Source organism: Anopheles darlingi, chromosome 3, assembly GCF_943734745.1.
Source record: "Anopheles darlingi chromosome 3, idAnoDarlMG_H_01, whole genome shotgun sequence".
Classification (NCBI taxonomy): Eukaryota; Metazoa; Arthropoda; class Insecta; order Diptera; family Culicidae; genus Anopheles; species Anopheles darlingi.
The window spans coordinates 19,628,967-19,641,466 of NC_064875.1; the positions used below are offsets into that span (position 1 = coordinate 19,628,967).

Genomic DNA, 12,500 nt, shown 5'->3' on the forward strand with positions numbered 1-12,500 from the left:
CGATCGCATTCCATGCATCGGACTACAATCCAATGCCACGATGTGGGGAGAGAGAGCGAGAAGAGAGGAGGAAAGAACTATGAGTCAGCTCTTGCTGGCTAGAATTTTGTGTAATTTGTGTATTATATATGTATTTAAAATCTGGCCACAGTTTGGCGCCATCTGAGTGTCTAGTGAGTGTCTGTTCTTCTTTCCGTTTCTTCTTCTTATTCATCTTCTTCTGTTGTTTGTGGAATGCGCGGGAGTACAAAGGGACCACAATTGGCCCCTTGGGTTACGTGGGAGGGTAGGGATTTAAATGCGTGATTCCGGTGCAAAAGAGAGGGTATATGAATGACCAAAAAATAAAGGGCGGGAAAGGGCGGGAATTGATACACGTCGTACAAGTTCGGATGGGGAACGTACACGAGACGAGTACGCGACACGCATACGCACGAGAAACTAAAGATAAAAGGTTATAAAAACGAAAAACGAGGGGAATGAAGAAAGGAGAGGGCGCAAGGGAAAGAAAGAGAAAGATAGAAAGAGGAAGTAAAAGTAAATCTAGTCCTGTTCAAGCATATAAGCGTAAAACCAATTAATGGAAAACAAAAAACAAAAGGGGAAACCTATTAATTGCTAGGCCGCATAGATAAGAGATCATCACACGCCGAGTGTAGGAATGGGGCAGAGGGAGGAGAAATGGTTGGGAGTATCCTTGCTGCGCACAACTCCCTCGCCCCAACACAAAAGCCACACACACACACACACACACACACACACACACACACACACACATCACCCCACAGTACGATCATAACTGTAGCAGCAGCAGCAGCAGCAGCAGCAGACGCAAATCCAATAGAGTCCAATGTGTTAATGTTCTTGTCAACTTTGTCGTCTACATGGCGTACCTCTAAGTGAAGTGAACACTGAAATAATGCACTTCACCAGGCCAGGCAAACACACAACACAACATAAAACACAAAGTTTCTAGTACGTTCGGGCGCGTGCGGAACGATGCAAGGAAGGAGGAATCACACAAAGAAAAAGAAGAATCATAAATACACAAAAATCGAATGTAAACCCTCTACTATTCTTAAACTTGTGCAGCAGCAAAATGCGATAACGATAATAATAACGATCTATTAAATTACAAACTATATTCTACGGTACGGGGACGGACCGCCGGTGCGTGCGTGCGTGCGTGCGTGCGTAACAAATTGATGTAATTCACGCTGAGGAAGGTGAGAAGCAAAATTGGAATTAAGCGTCAAAGGAATGAAATAAACCCGTTAAAAGGAAAAGGATTCGAAGGTTGCGCCTTCATCAGTCTGTCCGAAACGAACGGAGAATTTGAAGGTAAGTACAGCAGAATCTGCTCATAGCAGCTTACTTAGTTTCTGAAAGACAAAGCAACCTTGCAAATGGTTTTATGATTAGCAACGGTAGCACTGAGCATTTCCACAAGTTTCCATTTGGCATTTGACGGTTAAAATATCCAGAACTAATTCATAAGGGTTAATTTAAACGTAGAAGATTAAGAAAAATTGTCCAAAGACCTCTAGACGAGATGTATCGTATGAAATGGATAGGAGAAGGGCGCTGCCCATTCAAGTTCAGAACCTTTCAAAACAGATAATCTTTGATGATTACTTTGAAGACCTTGGAAAAGTTTCGAGAAAAAAATGATGACTAGATGAAAAACAAGTATGTCTCCTTCTTCTCTGGTAATCTTGGTGGTGATGGTTTCTCAAGTGTTCGCCACTGTTCCAAGCTATTTGTTCTGCACGTCTGTGGCTTCGATCGAGTCTTTTTGGCACTGGGTAGATTGTTTCAGCTGCACATTGTTTGATTATGGTTTAGTCAGTGTGGGTCGGTCTAAAACAAGGTCAAGTACAAGGTGAATATTGCAATGTCGGATTCTCGGAACAGTTATTATGCAACGCAAATGATTTATTGGTAACTTTGCAGGTATCAATTACTATTGTTGCATCTAAAAACTTAATAATCGCATGCAGACATCCATTATTCCAGCCTGCAAGAGAAAACACGGTTCTGGATCTTAAAAAGCTTTTCAATTCAAGTGGAAATGCAAAGAAAAACAATAGAGGACAATTAGCATAAATAGACTTGACGGTAACATACTCGCTGATTTTGTTGCCATTATATTGCTTTACTAATACAATATTCTAGTCAATGCGTTGTGTAGCTCGTCTGGCAGACATTGAACGCACCGTCTGCAATACACGCACTTGGTTCAAACATATTTACACAACTGCCAGCTGAGCGAATGGTCTGGAACCCTCGATCGTTCGTGTACATTCCGAAGTTGGGATTTTCATATATATATTTGTTCGTTTCATCAGTTGCCTATGGAAGTATTCACCACTATAGAGATGAAACAAAGTGTAAAGCTACTTCTGTTGGTCGTGCTGTACAGTGCTCAGTTGGTAAAGGCACAAGATTCAGTAACGGATGTCGATGATATCGCTGATTATCCGTACGCAGCGTTTATAGATGATCCATTTTCGCATTACTCTGGAAATGGGGCTATCATTAGTAATACTCATGTGATCACTACAGCATCGGCTATAAGCCCAGCTCCGAGCGTAATGGTAACTCACCGAAAGGTACAAACATGTTGAATACTAATGACTGATTTACATGCTTCCCCTTGGCAGATTAACGTCTATGTTGGTAACGCCGTCATGCACACCGGAACCCGTTTCAAACCTAAAAACATTCAAAAACACCCCAAGTACAACTTCACACCACTTGAGTACAATGTGGCTATCATTACCATCAATGGCACCTTCAAAGGATTGCCAAATGTGAAACCCATAAGCATAAGAACTACCGCTTTTAGGAACCCCGTAAACTGTTTTAGTGTTGGCTGGGGAGTATACTCTAATTTTTCAATTACCCCTATGCCGAGGCGAGTCAATTATCAACTTGTCACCGATCAGGCATGTGCAGCAAAACGTGGCCCTCAACCTACAACGTGAGTAACGCACAATCAGCTCTTCTTTTCCAGCGACGTAGATCATGGTGAACTTTTCAATATTTCATTTGTTGCAGAATACAATGTGCTAGTGCGCTAAAAGGTAGCGGTTACTTTCTGATTGGCGGCAATCCCTTTGTGTGCGGTAATCAACTGTACGGTATACAACGAGTCATGTCAACGAGCTTTACTTATTTTACCAACGACCAACCAATCGATTTATTTGTAAAGCTAACCGCGGCGAGCATTCAAGATTTTGTGTTTAGCATAATTCCCAAGCCGAAACACGTGGATTGTCATTAAACGAAACGGATGTATGCAAAAGCATGTGTAAACAGTGAGCAGTACTTTCATGTTGATTTGATACACCTAACGATACAAAAAATGAAATAAATAGACCAATCGTAAAATCCAACAGTTATCCCCAATTGTTCGGTTATATTCTCGAGGAAACGAAAAAGGCACTCCTTATGCCTTGATGGACAATCCATCAGACCATTAGCTCTAGGCGTAACAGAAAATGGCACAAATTGGCCTCATCTTTCTAACTAGCTTAAGGGGGGGCTTCGGTATTTTATTTTAATTCTTCGCATTTACATTTTACATTTTTTTATGATTGCTTATCAATTCAAGATTATTGTGTAAAATTTTGGGATCAATCGAAGCAAAACTGACAAAGATATTGATTTTTGAAAAACAGCCTTTCATACAAGGCTCAACGCATCTCGCGACTTTGAATCGCGATTCCCAAAACCTACGTTTTCAAAGTCGGTGCCCATCGTAGCATGAAAACTACTGGACCGATCGATTTGAAATTTTGAACACATAATCTCTACACTATTTGCCAGGTAGCCCCGTCGAGATTTTATAAAAATTATTGATACTTTTTTTTAAATAATTATTTTGATTATGTAAAGTGCCGTTTTTTGAGGCAACATCGAAAAAAGCATCACTTTTCCAACTTCAAAAATCTGCCAAAAATCGAAAAATGGGAAATTTTATAAAAACTCGACGGGGCTACCTGGATAAACTTATAATCTAACAAACGAATATTCGTTTGAATATTTCTGATGACCCAGCACGTGGCTACGATGGGCACCGCAAAAAGTACATTTTTGCAAACTTGCCTTTCTGGATTCTGGAGAATGCCATGAACGTAGTTTTGAATAAATCTTCCCCAAAATAGAACCAAATATTCTTGAAAAGTTGTAGTTTAATATTACATTTTTTTGAAAAATTCAAGTTAACTGGTTTCTTCACTAAAAATCGTGAAAAATAAGCCTTTTTATGACCCGAAATAACCAAAGCCCCCCATAATACAAGATTTTGTGTTTCGCATAGTGTTTCCCACGAAAAAATTACATGAACTGTAATTAAATAAAACGGATGGACATGTTGGTATGTGCCTTTATGGATTTTGAATACACCCATGGCGATGGCGACATTACGATAGCCAAACGAAATTAACTGGATATGTCTATGCTACTTACTTACCTACATTCATTGGTGTTGTTGAATATTCATTGACGATTGCATTTTGATATGATATCGACATAAACGTAACAATAACATCATAACGAAATATGCAATCTTTCTTGATTGAATTGATTCTAAATAACAGCAACTTGCCGTAAAATGCGAATTTAAAATCAGATCATACCTTCAGCCGTTCAAATAGACGTCAGCAAGAGATCTGTTTCAAGCGTACCGCGATGATGGCAAACAATCTGCAAAACGGTTTGGTCTTTTTTTCGAACAACCCGATCAACAAGTAGAAGCGATATGGCGAATTTTCGTTCTTCTCCATACAGCTGGAGTTTTTAGATGGGATAGTAAAAACACTAAATATAAATCTTTAAATCAAATTTGTCGGTGAATGTTTGGACCAATTTTGAACAGAGTTGATCATCATGTGAAGGAAAGAAAAGAACGCTTGCTGTTTGGTTAAGTATTGCATGCCAGAGACAGATTAAATTAAACAATTAATCACGATACTCCGATAAGAGAATCGGTTTGGGATTATCTCGCTGTCATATTCGTAACATATTCGAACAAAAGGTTCATGTCGAGCGAAGCATTATGATTACTATGATATAATTCAAATTTTCACTACGCCTCTTCAGGTAATAGCGAAGAAAACAAATAGATGACTAAATCCAATAGAATCCAAGTAGGTTGCTTTTTTTGGTTTCAGTGCCGCTTTTGGGGTAGTTTTAAGAAAATAGAACAGTTTTGTAAAAACAATTTGATGTCCGCTGCTGGTGTCGGGTCGATGGCTGGATTCTCCGATATCAAATGCAGATTGTATCCGATGCAGATCCTCGGATGATACTGTATATAGGAACACATGTGTTTGCACAAGTGGTAGGTGTCTTGCAGATTCGTGGCATAAGGAGATGCCATGACACGATGCATCTATGGGGTGGTATCGACTCGTCTACGGACGAAGGTTCGATGGCCAAAAATGACCATTTGGATGCTCAAAATGATTGAAACCAGATGTCGGATTTTCATATAAATTAGCCTCTGGTTTTCCTTCGTTTCATCAGTCCTTACCAGCAGTCCTCGGTACAATCGCAATGAAGCCAAGTTGTAAGCTATTCCTGTTGGTCGTGCTCTACAGTGCACAGTTGGCAAAGGCTGCCATAGTCTCCGATGTCAATGATATCGCTGCTTATCCGTACGCAGCATATCTAGAATACCCGGGAGGCGGTTCAGGCAATGGTGCTATCATCAGCGACACTCAGGTTGTCACTGGTGCATCGGTTTTAGCGTACGTACCTACAGGAGGAAATGTAAGTCATCACGAACAAGGGCTTTAGCGGTAGTTGAATACTAACCGTTGGTTTCTATGCTTCCCATTGGCAGATTACCGTCTTTGTTGGCAACCTCGGAAGGGGCGCAGGAACCGTTTTTAAAACTAAAATTTATCAAAAACACCCCCAGTACAATTCTACGAATTTTGACAATAATGTGGCTATTATTACCATTAATGGTACCTTCAGTGGGTTGCCAAATGTAGCACCCATTGGCGTAGCGAGAAGCACAATACTGAACCCCGCAAGCTGTTTTAGTATTGGATTTGGAATATACGCGAATGGTGCGTCATCTTCTATCCTGAGGCGAGTCGAATATCAACTCGTCACTGATCAGGAATGTGCAACAAAACGTGGCCTTCAACCTTCGACGTGAGTGTAGCATTGCGAAATCCCTTGTCTCAGTGACTTAGACTATGACTAACTATTTAATCTTTCCTCTTGCAGAATACAATGCGCTAGTGCGATGAAAGGTTTCGGATATTTTCTCGTAGGCGCCTTGCCGCTCGTTTGCGATAACCAATTGTACGGCATATATGCTGCAACACCTGGTTATAGCTTCAACGATGCCCAACCAATTGATATATTTGCAAAGATAACGGCACCCAGCATTCAAGAATTTCTGTTTCCCAAAGCTACTGCTGTTTCCCAAAGTAGACGGAATTACGTGAGCTGTAACTAAACTGATGTATGTGCCAGCATGTGAGCATACTTTCGCGTTGAATACATTCATGGTGATCACCTGACGAAACGACAACAAAATAAACAGGCTAATAGCAGAACGTACCTACAATGCTATCTTAGTTGCTTTCAATACCGCCAGAATTCTCGTTGATTAGAATACCTGTTAAATATCTATCCAATGCGAAGATTCATTGGTTACTCTGTTGTCGGTACGCTCACGGGGATCCTTTTGGCGATCTTTTCGATCATTTGTAGCTATTTGATTAGTTAGTAAATATAGGGAACACAAACAATAGCAGACTGATCAATTATGCTACAAACTTTTTAATCTCATAGCCTCGACTTAAAAGCAGCAGCATCAAAACCAACTCGGACCCGGTTCTAATTTTTGTCCTGAAGATTAATGTAATTAAGTGCTGCTTTGTTGGTTCGAGAGTAACTCGAAATGTACTCTAAATGTTGAAGCGAAGTTTTTCAGATATAACCGAAAATTCACAGAGGTCCGATCACAGAGGAATATCAACTTTTTTAATATTTGTTTATATTTTAATATTAACATTTGCTTTTATATGCTTCAGAGTGAAAAGTCCCATTTACTATGCGGATGTTCGATAGAACAACGATTTGTAGTGCAGGTGATTTCGCGTTGTAAACAGCTAAATCCATGCTGTGCAAGATTAAAAAGGGATGAATCGTTGGGAAACGGGTTATTGAAAATATTTTTTTTTAAATTCGACGACTTTGCTGTTTTTCGCGCATTGGTCCGCAACGCACAGATATCGGTAAGGCAAATGCACCCCAGCCATGCAGAACCCAAGAAAGGTGCAAAACAACCATCGATACCGATGTTACAGTATGAACAACGCGGCGCTGCGCATCTGGGCTAAGTTTCAGTTTTGTTTTTGATAATGGAAGTATCAAAAACTAATTAAACAGTTTAATTCAAGTGTATTACATGTGAATCATATAGTCTTCTATAGGAAATAAAGAGAAAGAGAGAGACACTCAAACACACATATCTGTTAGCTCAAGTGTTTTTGCAGATTCGTGGCATGAGGAGGTTGAGGTGATTCAGCCAATACACGATACCGAGCATTCTACACCGATGTTTGCATGAGCGTTCTGCATCGATCGATGCGTTCGTATTGGCTTCAAACCGAAGCTACTCGGCAAGTAAAAAAAACTGAGATAACTTCATTGTGCTGGTAAATGTTTCCAATGGCTTGTCTTGTAAGATACACGAAAAAGCCGAGAGCAAACATTCGGCGCAACTGTGATGGCATCTGGAACGATACTGCAACTGGAGTGGTTCAGATGCTCTCTGGTCCATTATGTAGCATACCTGCCATGTAGGATGCGTCTATGCAGGTACGTGGCAAGCAGAGAACCAGTGACATGAAGGGCTTTTCGGGTAGCACGGATACAATCACGAATACAATTATCAAATCATCACTCGTTTACCAACGCACAACCAATTGAGCTATTTACAAAGCTAACAGAGAGCATACTTACATGTTGACTAAATACACGTACCGTAATTTACGTACACGTAAATTAACGATACGATAAACTCGTTTAAACGCACGCATGTTAAAAAAACGATACGGGAACGGAAGAAAGAAATACCAAAAAAAGCTTTAGATACTGCAGGGATTTTCTCTGCTAATATTCCTAGCAGATGACCATAATTAAATAGAGCAGATCAAGCATTCGAAAGGCTTCAGCAATCGATCTTACAGATTCCGGTTTAGTTTTTGGTTTTCATGAATACACACATTATGGGCCCTATTCCGAGAGTCTGTCTTGCAAACGAGACTGCTGTACTACTGCTGAAAAAACTTAGCAGTCTTGTTGAGCTCTTATGAATGAACTTGTGATGTTTTACAGCCAAATTTCAAAACAAATACTAATACTAACAAATTATTCACCAACACCACCAAAACCCAACATTTTTCGGTCCAATGGCAACGAGTCTTTCAGTCTCGTTTTCAAGACTCAGAGTCTGGTAGGTTTTAGCAACAGACTCTGAGTCTTGAAAACGAGACTCAAAATGGTAAATTTTTTCGTTTTGGTCGTAGTTGCCATTGGAGCGAAAGATGTTGGTTTTTAGTGGTGTTGGTGAATAATTTGTTAGTATTAGTATTTGTTTTGAAATCCAGCTGTAAAAAATTACAAATTCATTCACGAGAGCTAAACAAGACTGCTAAATTTTTTCAGCAGTAGTACAGCAGTCTCGTTTGCAAGACAGACTCTCGGAATAGGGCCCTATGAAAACCTTATTTTCCATCCGAAGGGCATGTGCATTGCGTGTAGTACAAACTGGAACCCGGTTTAAAAATGGACGAATCGTTGAGAGATGGATGATTTAAATTTGAAAGAAAATATCCCACGGCTCTTGGTGTTCTGCACACTAAGAATTTGCTTTGAGAAGCTTTTGTCCCAGCATAGATGGCGCTGCCGTTGCCGACGAGAATGTAAAGATGCATACTTAGCGGCTGTTTATTTGTAACAAACGGTTTGCGTTTCTCGCTTATAAACTTTTTGTTTTTTTAATCTGCAAATACACGAATTCCTTTATCTGACGGCATAAAACAAAGGCAAATCGTCAAACCATGACCCAACGCGAGGCTATTATCGAAAATACGACCTACACACGGGTAATAGACTAGATTTGTTTGTCTATTTAGCGTGTTTCAGTAACTTATATGGCAAGGACCTAAAGTACAATGTTGAGACCGATTACGCAACATAAATCAAACAAATCTTAGATTTTAACCAATAATATTTCGCATGTGAATTTGAGCATTCAGTTGTATAGTTTTTGTCTTGTTTTGGATTAAACGGAAAAAGATACAAAAGGTAAAAAAGAAAATTCCTGGATCCTGGAAAAGATGAACACAGAACACAATACAGCAACCATAGAATCTTCTTCTGAAAACCAAAATATCACACCGGGTTTTTACCGGATTATATAAAAATTTGAGCAGAAAATGAGTTTTTTTTATATAGATGCGTTTTTTTTATATAGAGTATATATATATGAACATCTTTTTTATTCATCGACACTTGTTTCCTCCACATTACCCCGTTCTATTGATGCCATTGTTTGTCTGGTTCCTCGTTTTTTAATGGTTGTGTCTCATTTTATACACAGTTTTCCAGTGGCCCTTCGCAGTGTCCTATCCCTGTCGCCGTATTGGCGTTTTGCATAACTGTACAGTGGTCTGGTTCTTGTCCTAGTGCTTGCTGCTCTGCTGTGCGTGTTAATATGTGTCAAGTGTCACACTGAATCCCGTCCTGCTGGCTAGTCTGCGATTTGATTCTTGCCATCCTCGGCGTTGTAAAAATGAGCTGTCGAGAGGACACTGGCGGCTTCCAGCTGCCGGCCCTTCTGACTCTACTATACGGTTGCAGGGCGCTTAAGGACGAGGTGACACATTTTCTTAAAAACTTAGTCACACCAATAATCACACACAGACACACAAACACACACACACACATACAGACACATTGCCTCCAAATAGACGACAGCTTGATTGGACGATCCTTGGCTACGTCGTAGCATGACTAATCCTGCCTGTCTGGTTGCTGTACTGCCGTGTTGTGTTAGCAAAAATATCATTCTCAACTAGAGCGCTACTCCGTTCGCCATGAGCCATTCTAATATTCTTTGTATTCTTGGTTCTATAGTGGCCAATTCCCTACCCGGTGGACAATACGATGGTATAAAAATATGTGTGTCTTAATGTACACCATAAGGACATGCAAGAGACAAAACACGGGCACCCGAAATTCCTATCCTGTCTATACGCGTACCACGAACTGCCAGAAGCGTTTCGCTATGGGAGCAGAGTATACTCAGTGGCAATGTAAGCATATATTAGAAAAAGAAGAAAGCTCGCTAAATGTGTGAAAGTGTATGAACCCGAGGCAGTTGCAGGCAGCTGAAACATGGAGGGACAATGCAGAGATGGAGAGAACGAGCGAGAGGGTGGGTTTTTGATGCTCCGAAATGGTCCTCTCCCCCTGATCCACGCGGTTGTCAAAGAGGTAGGTTGTACAATCGTTTTTCATATTCCCACCCCAAAGGTAGCGCCTTTTTATTGTAGTCGTTATGAGTCGCGCAGTTTCCATGCCAAAAATATCATTTCATTCTCGTTTTTAGTTTGTTTCTCAATTTCGCATGTCAGTCTTTTCGTGCCAAACAACGACGGAATTATATCCATCTTCGTGTGCTGCGCGCTCGAATAGTCGAATGGGTCAAAGGAGCATCTGGTAAATCAATTCCAAAAGCGGTGGAAACACAGTAGGTACAGACACCGCGAGTGTGTCCTTTCGCGTGCACTAACTAATGTGTGATATGTAGAGTAGCGTTAGTAACATGACGGGTGCGAGGAGATGCGGCGATAAGAGTGATAAAAAGCAAAACTTGAAGCTCATAAAACTGATCAACAAGTTCAAAAGCACCTGTCTCTCTCTCCCTCGGTCTCATTCCTTCTTATCTCTTTAAGATATGATTAAATTGCGGGTTGCGAATGCTCCAGGCGCGCGTATGCTTCTTTCAATGCTATCGACGCTCTATCCAGCCTCGATCCAGGATGCTTCATTTTGTTTTTATCTGATACACGAAAGCTACACTTCCATTCTCTACTGTTGACCATTATCATATCGAATGCAGTATAAAACTGTACATTTGTTTACTATTATTTTACATGCTACTATACTCGTGGTTCATTTGTATGTGTGTGTATGTGTGTACATGGTTGTGTTTGCTGCTGCTGCTGCTGCTGTATAACGGTTTTTGTGTCTCCTTTCCTTATCGTAATTAATGTTTGTCAAACTAGATAGTGGAGCTAGGATAAGCTATTTGAGTGTTATTTGCCTATACGCATAAGCTTACGCTTACCTGCTGCTGTCGTCCTGCTCCCGAAGATTCCTTTTCATCATTTCACCTGTACACAAACACGCACAATGAGCGGTCCCTACGGACATTCTCCCTTTTCGGACTATATTCACAACTCCCCCACTTCCGGTTTCTTTGCGAATCCGAAAAAGGGAGTAGCGTGAGTTTGACAAAAGGCTTCGGTGCGCGCCTTTATATGCCAGCATCCGGGATATCCGGGATCCACTGATAGGTAGCAAAAAACGTGTAGCATCTGTTCCTCGACTGTTACTTTTTCCTCGGGTTTGTGGGTGGTGAATATGTTTCATTTTATTTTGCTCGAGAGTCGGTTTCGCCCCCTTTCTCTTGCCTAATATGCTTCGATTTGTCTGTAAAAAAGCTAGATTGAACTATAAAATCCTTATCGTGCATCGTCGTCGCCACCGTTTGCTGCGATCTCTATGCCCTCTATGATGGATGGTGTATACTTAGATGAAGTTGGGTGTCGATGACGATCTGTGCCCCGGATGTAGTTAATACGGCCGTGTTCTGATTGGTTTAAACTGGGTAGGGGGAGTTCATACTAACGCTAGTGTGTGTGTGTTTGTGTAAGTGTGTCTGTGTGTTCATGTGTGCTTCGCTCACACTGTCGTATAATTGTAATACAGATGATTATTTTTTAAAAAGAATAAAAACAAATAGTACGTAAATAGTATTGCAATCGTCACAAACACAAATCCATGTTCGCGCTGTGCAACGATCTACGATGACGACGGAGTCCTCCGATCTTACCATTTTGGGGCTCGTCTCATTAGCTTTCCTCTTCTTAAAGCAACAGCATTAAAATAGTATGCTATTGTAGCTCTATCTAACCGGTTTGCTTATCGCGCGCGCGTACGTGTATCGGGGGTGTGTAGTATCAGAAAAAATAATATTATTATCATTATTATTATTATTAATATAAAAAAAAATAACAATGTAAAGTAACAATGAATTGCTCGCAGGTGTAATGTAGTGTTCGGTTTCTTGTGTGTTTGTGTGTTTTTAATTAGTTTTGCGTCTTTCGTTTCTTATCTGTCCTTCTTTTAGTAACCCTTCGCCTTTCATCGACAAATCCTATCCATTCCCTCCGTGT

The 12,500-nt window shown here is 40.5% G+C and overlaps 3 protein-coding genes across 7 annotated transcripts in view; 2 read left to right on the top strand and 1 right to left on the bottom strand.

Annotated features, from left to right (window-relative positions):
* LOC125957121 (IQ motif and SEC7 domain-containing protein 2-like) overlaps positions 1–1,516 on the top strand; it is a 74,471-nt gene extending 72,955 nt beyond the window's left edge. For 3 of the 4 annotated variants that reach the window (XM_049689592.1, XM_049689591.1, XM_049689590.1), the window contains one exon: positions 1–1,514. This exon is cut by the window's left edge and continues 1,638 nt beyond it. The gene's annotated coding sequence lies outside the window, so the exon portion shown is untranslated. The other variant, XM_049689593.1, reaches the window with a different exon arrangement.
* A 172-nt stretch (positions 1,517–1,688) lies between these two features.
* LOC125957162 (trypsin delta-like) lies at positions 1,689–3,568 on the top strand. The gene is made up of 3 exons (XM_049689654.1): positions 1,689–2,597; positions 2,664–2,983; positions 3,061–3,568. The coding sequence occupies exons 1-3, from the start codon at positions 2,355–2,357 to the stop codon at positions 3,284–3,286; spliced, it is 789 nt and encodes a 262-aa protein (XP_049545611.1). The 5' UTR covers positions 1,689–2,354; the 3' UTR covers positions 3,287–3,568.
* A 5,946-nt stretch (positions 3,569–9,514) lies between these two features.
* Positions 9,515–12,500, bottom strand: part of LOC125957157 (phosphatase Herzog) — a 39,500-nt gene continuing 36,514 nt past the window's right edge. For both annotated transcript variants that reach the window (XM_049689647.1, XM_049689648.1), the window contains exon 6: positions 9,515–12,500. This exon is cut by the window's right edge and continues 548 nt beyond it. The gene's annotated coding sequence lies outside the window, so the exon portion shown is untranslated.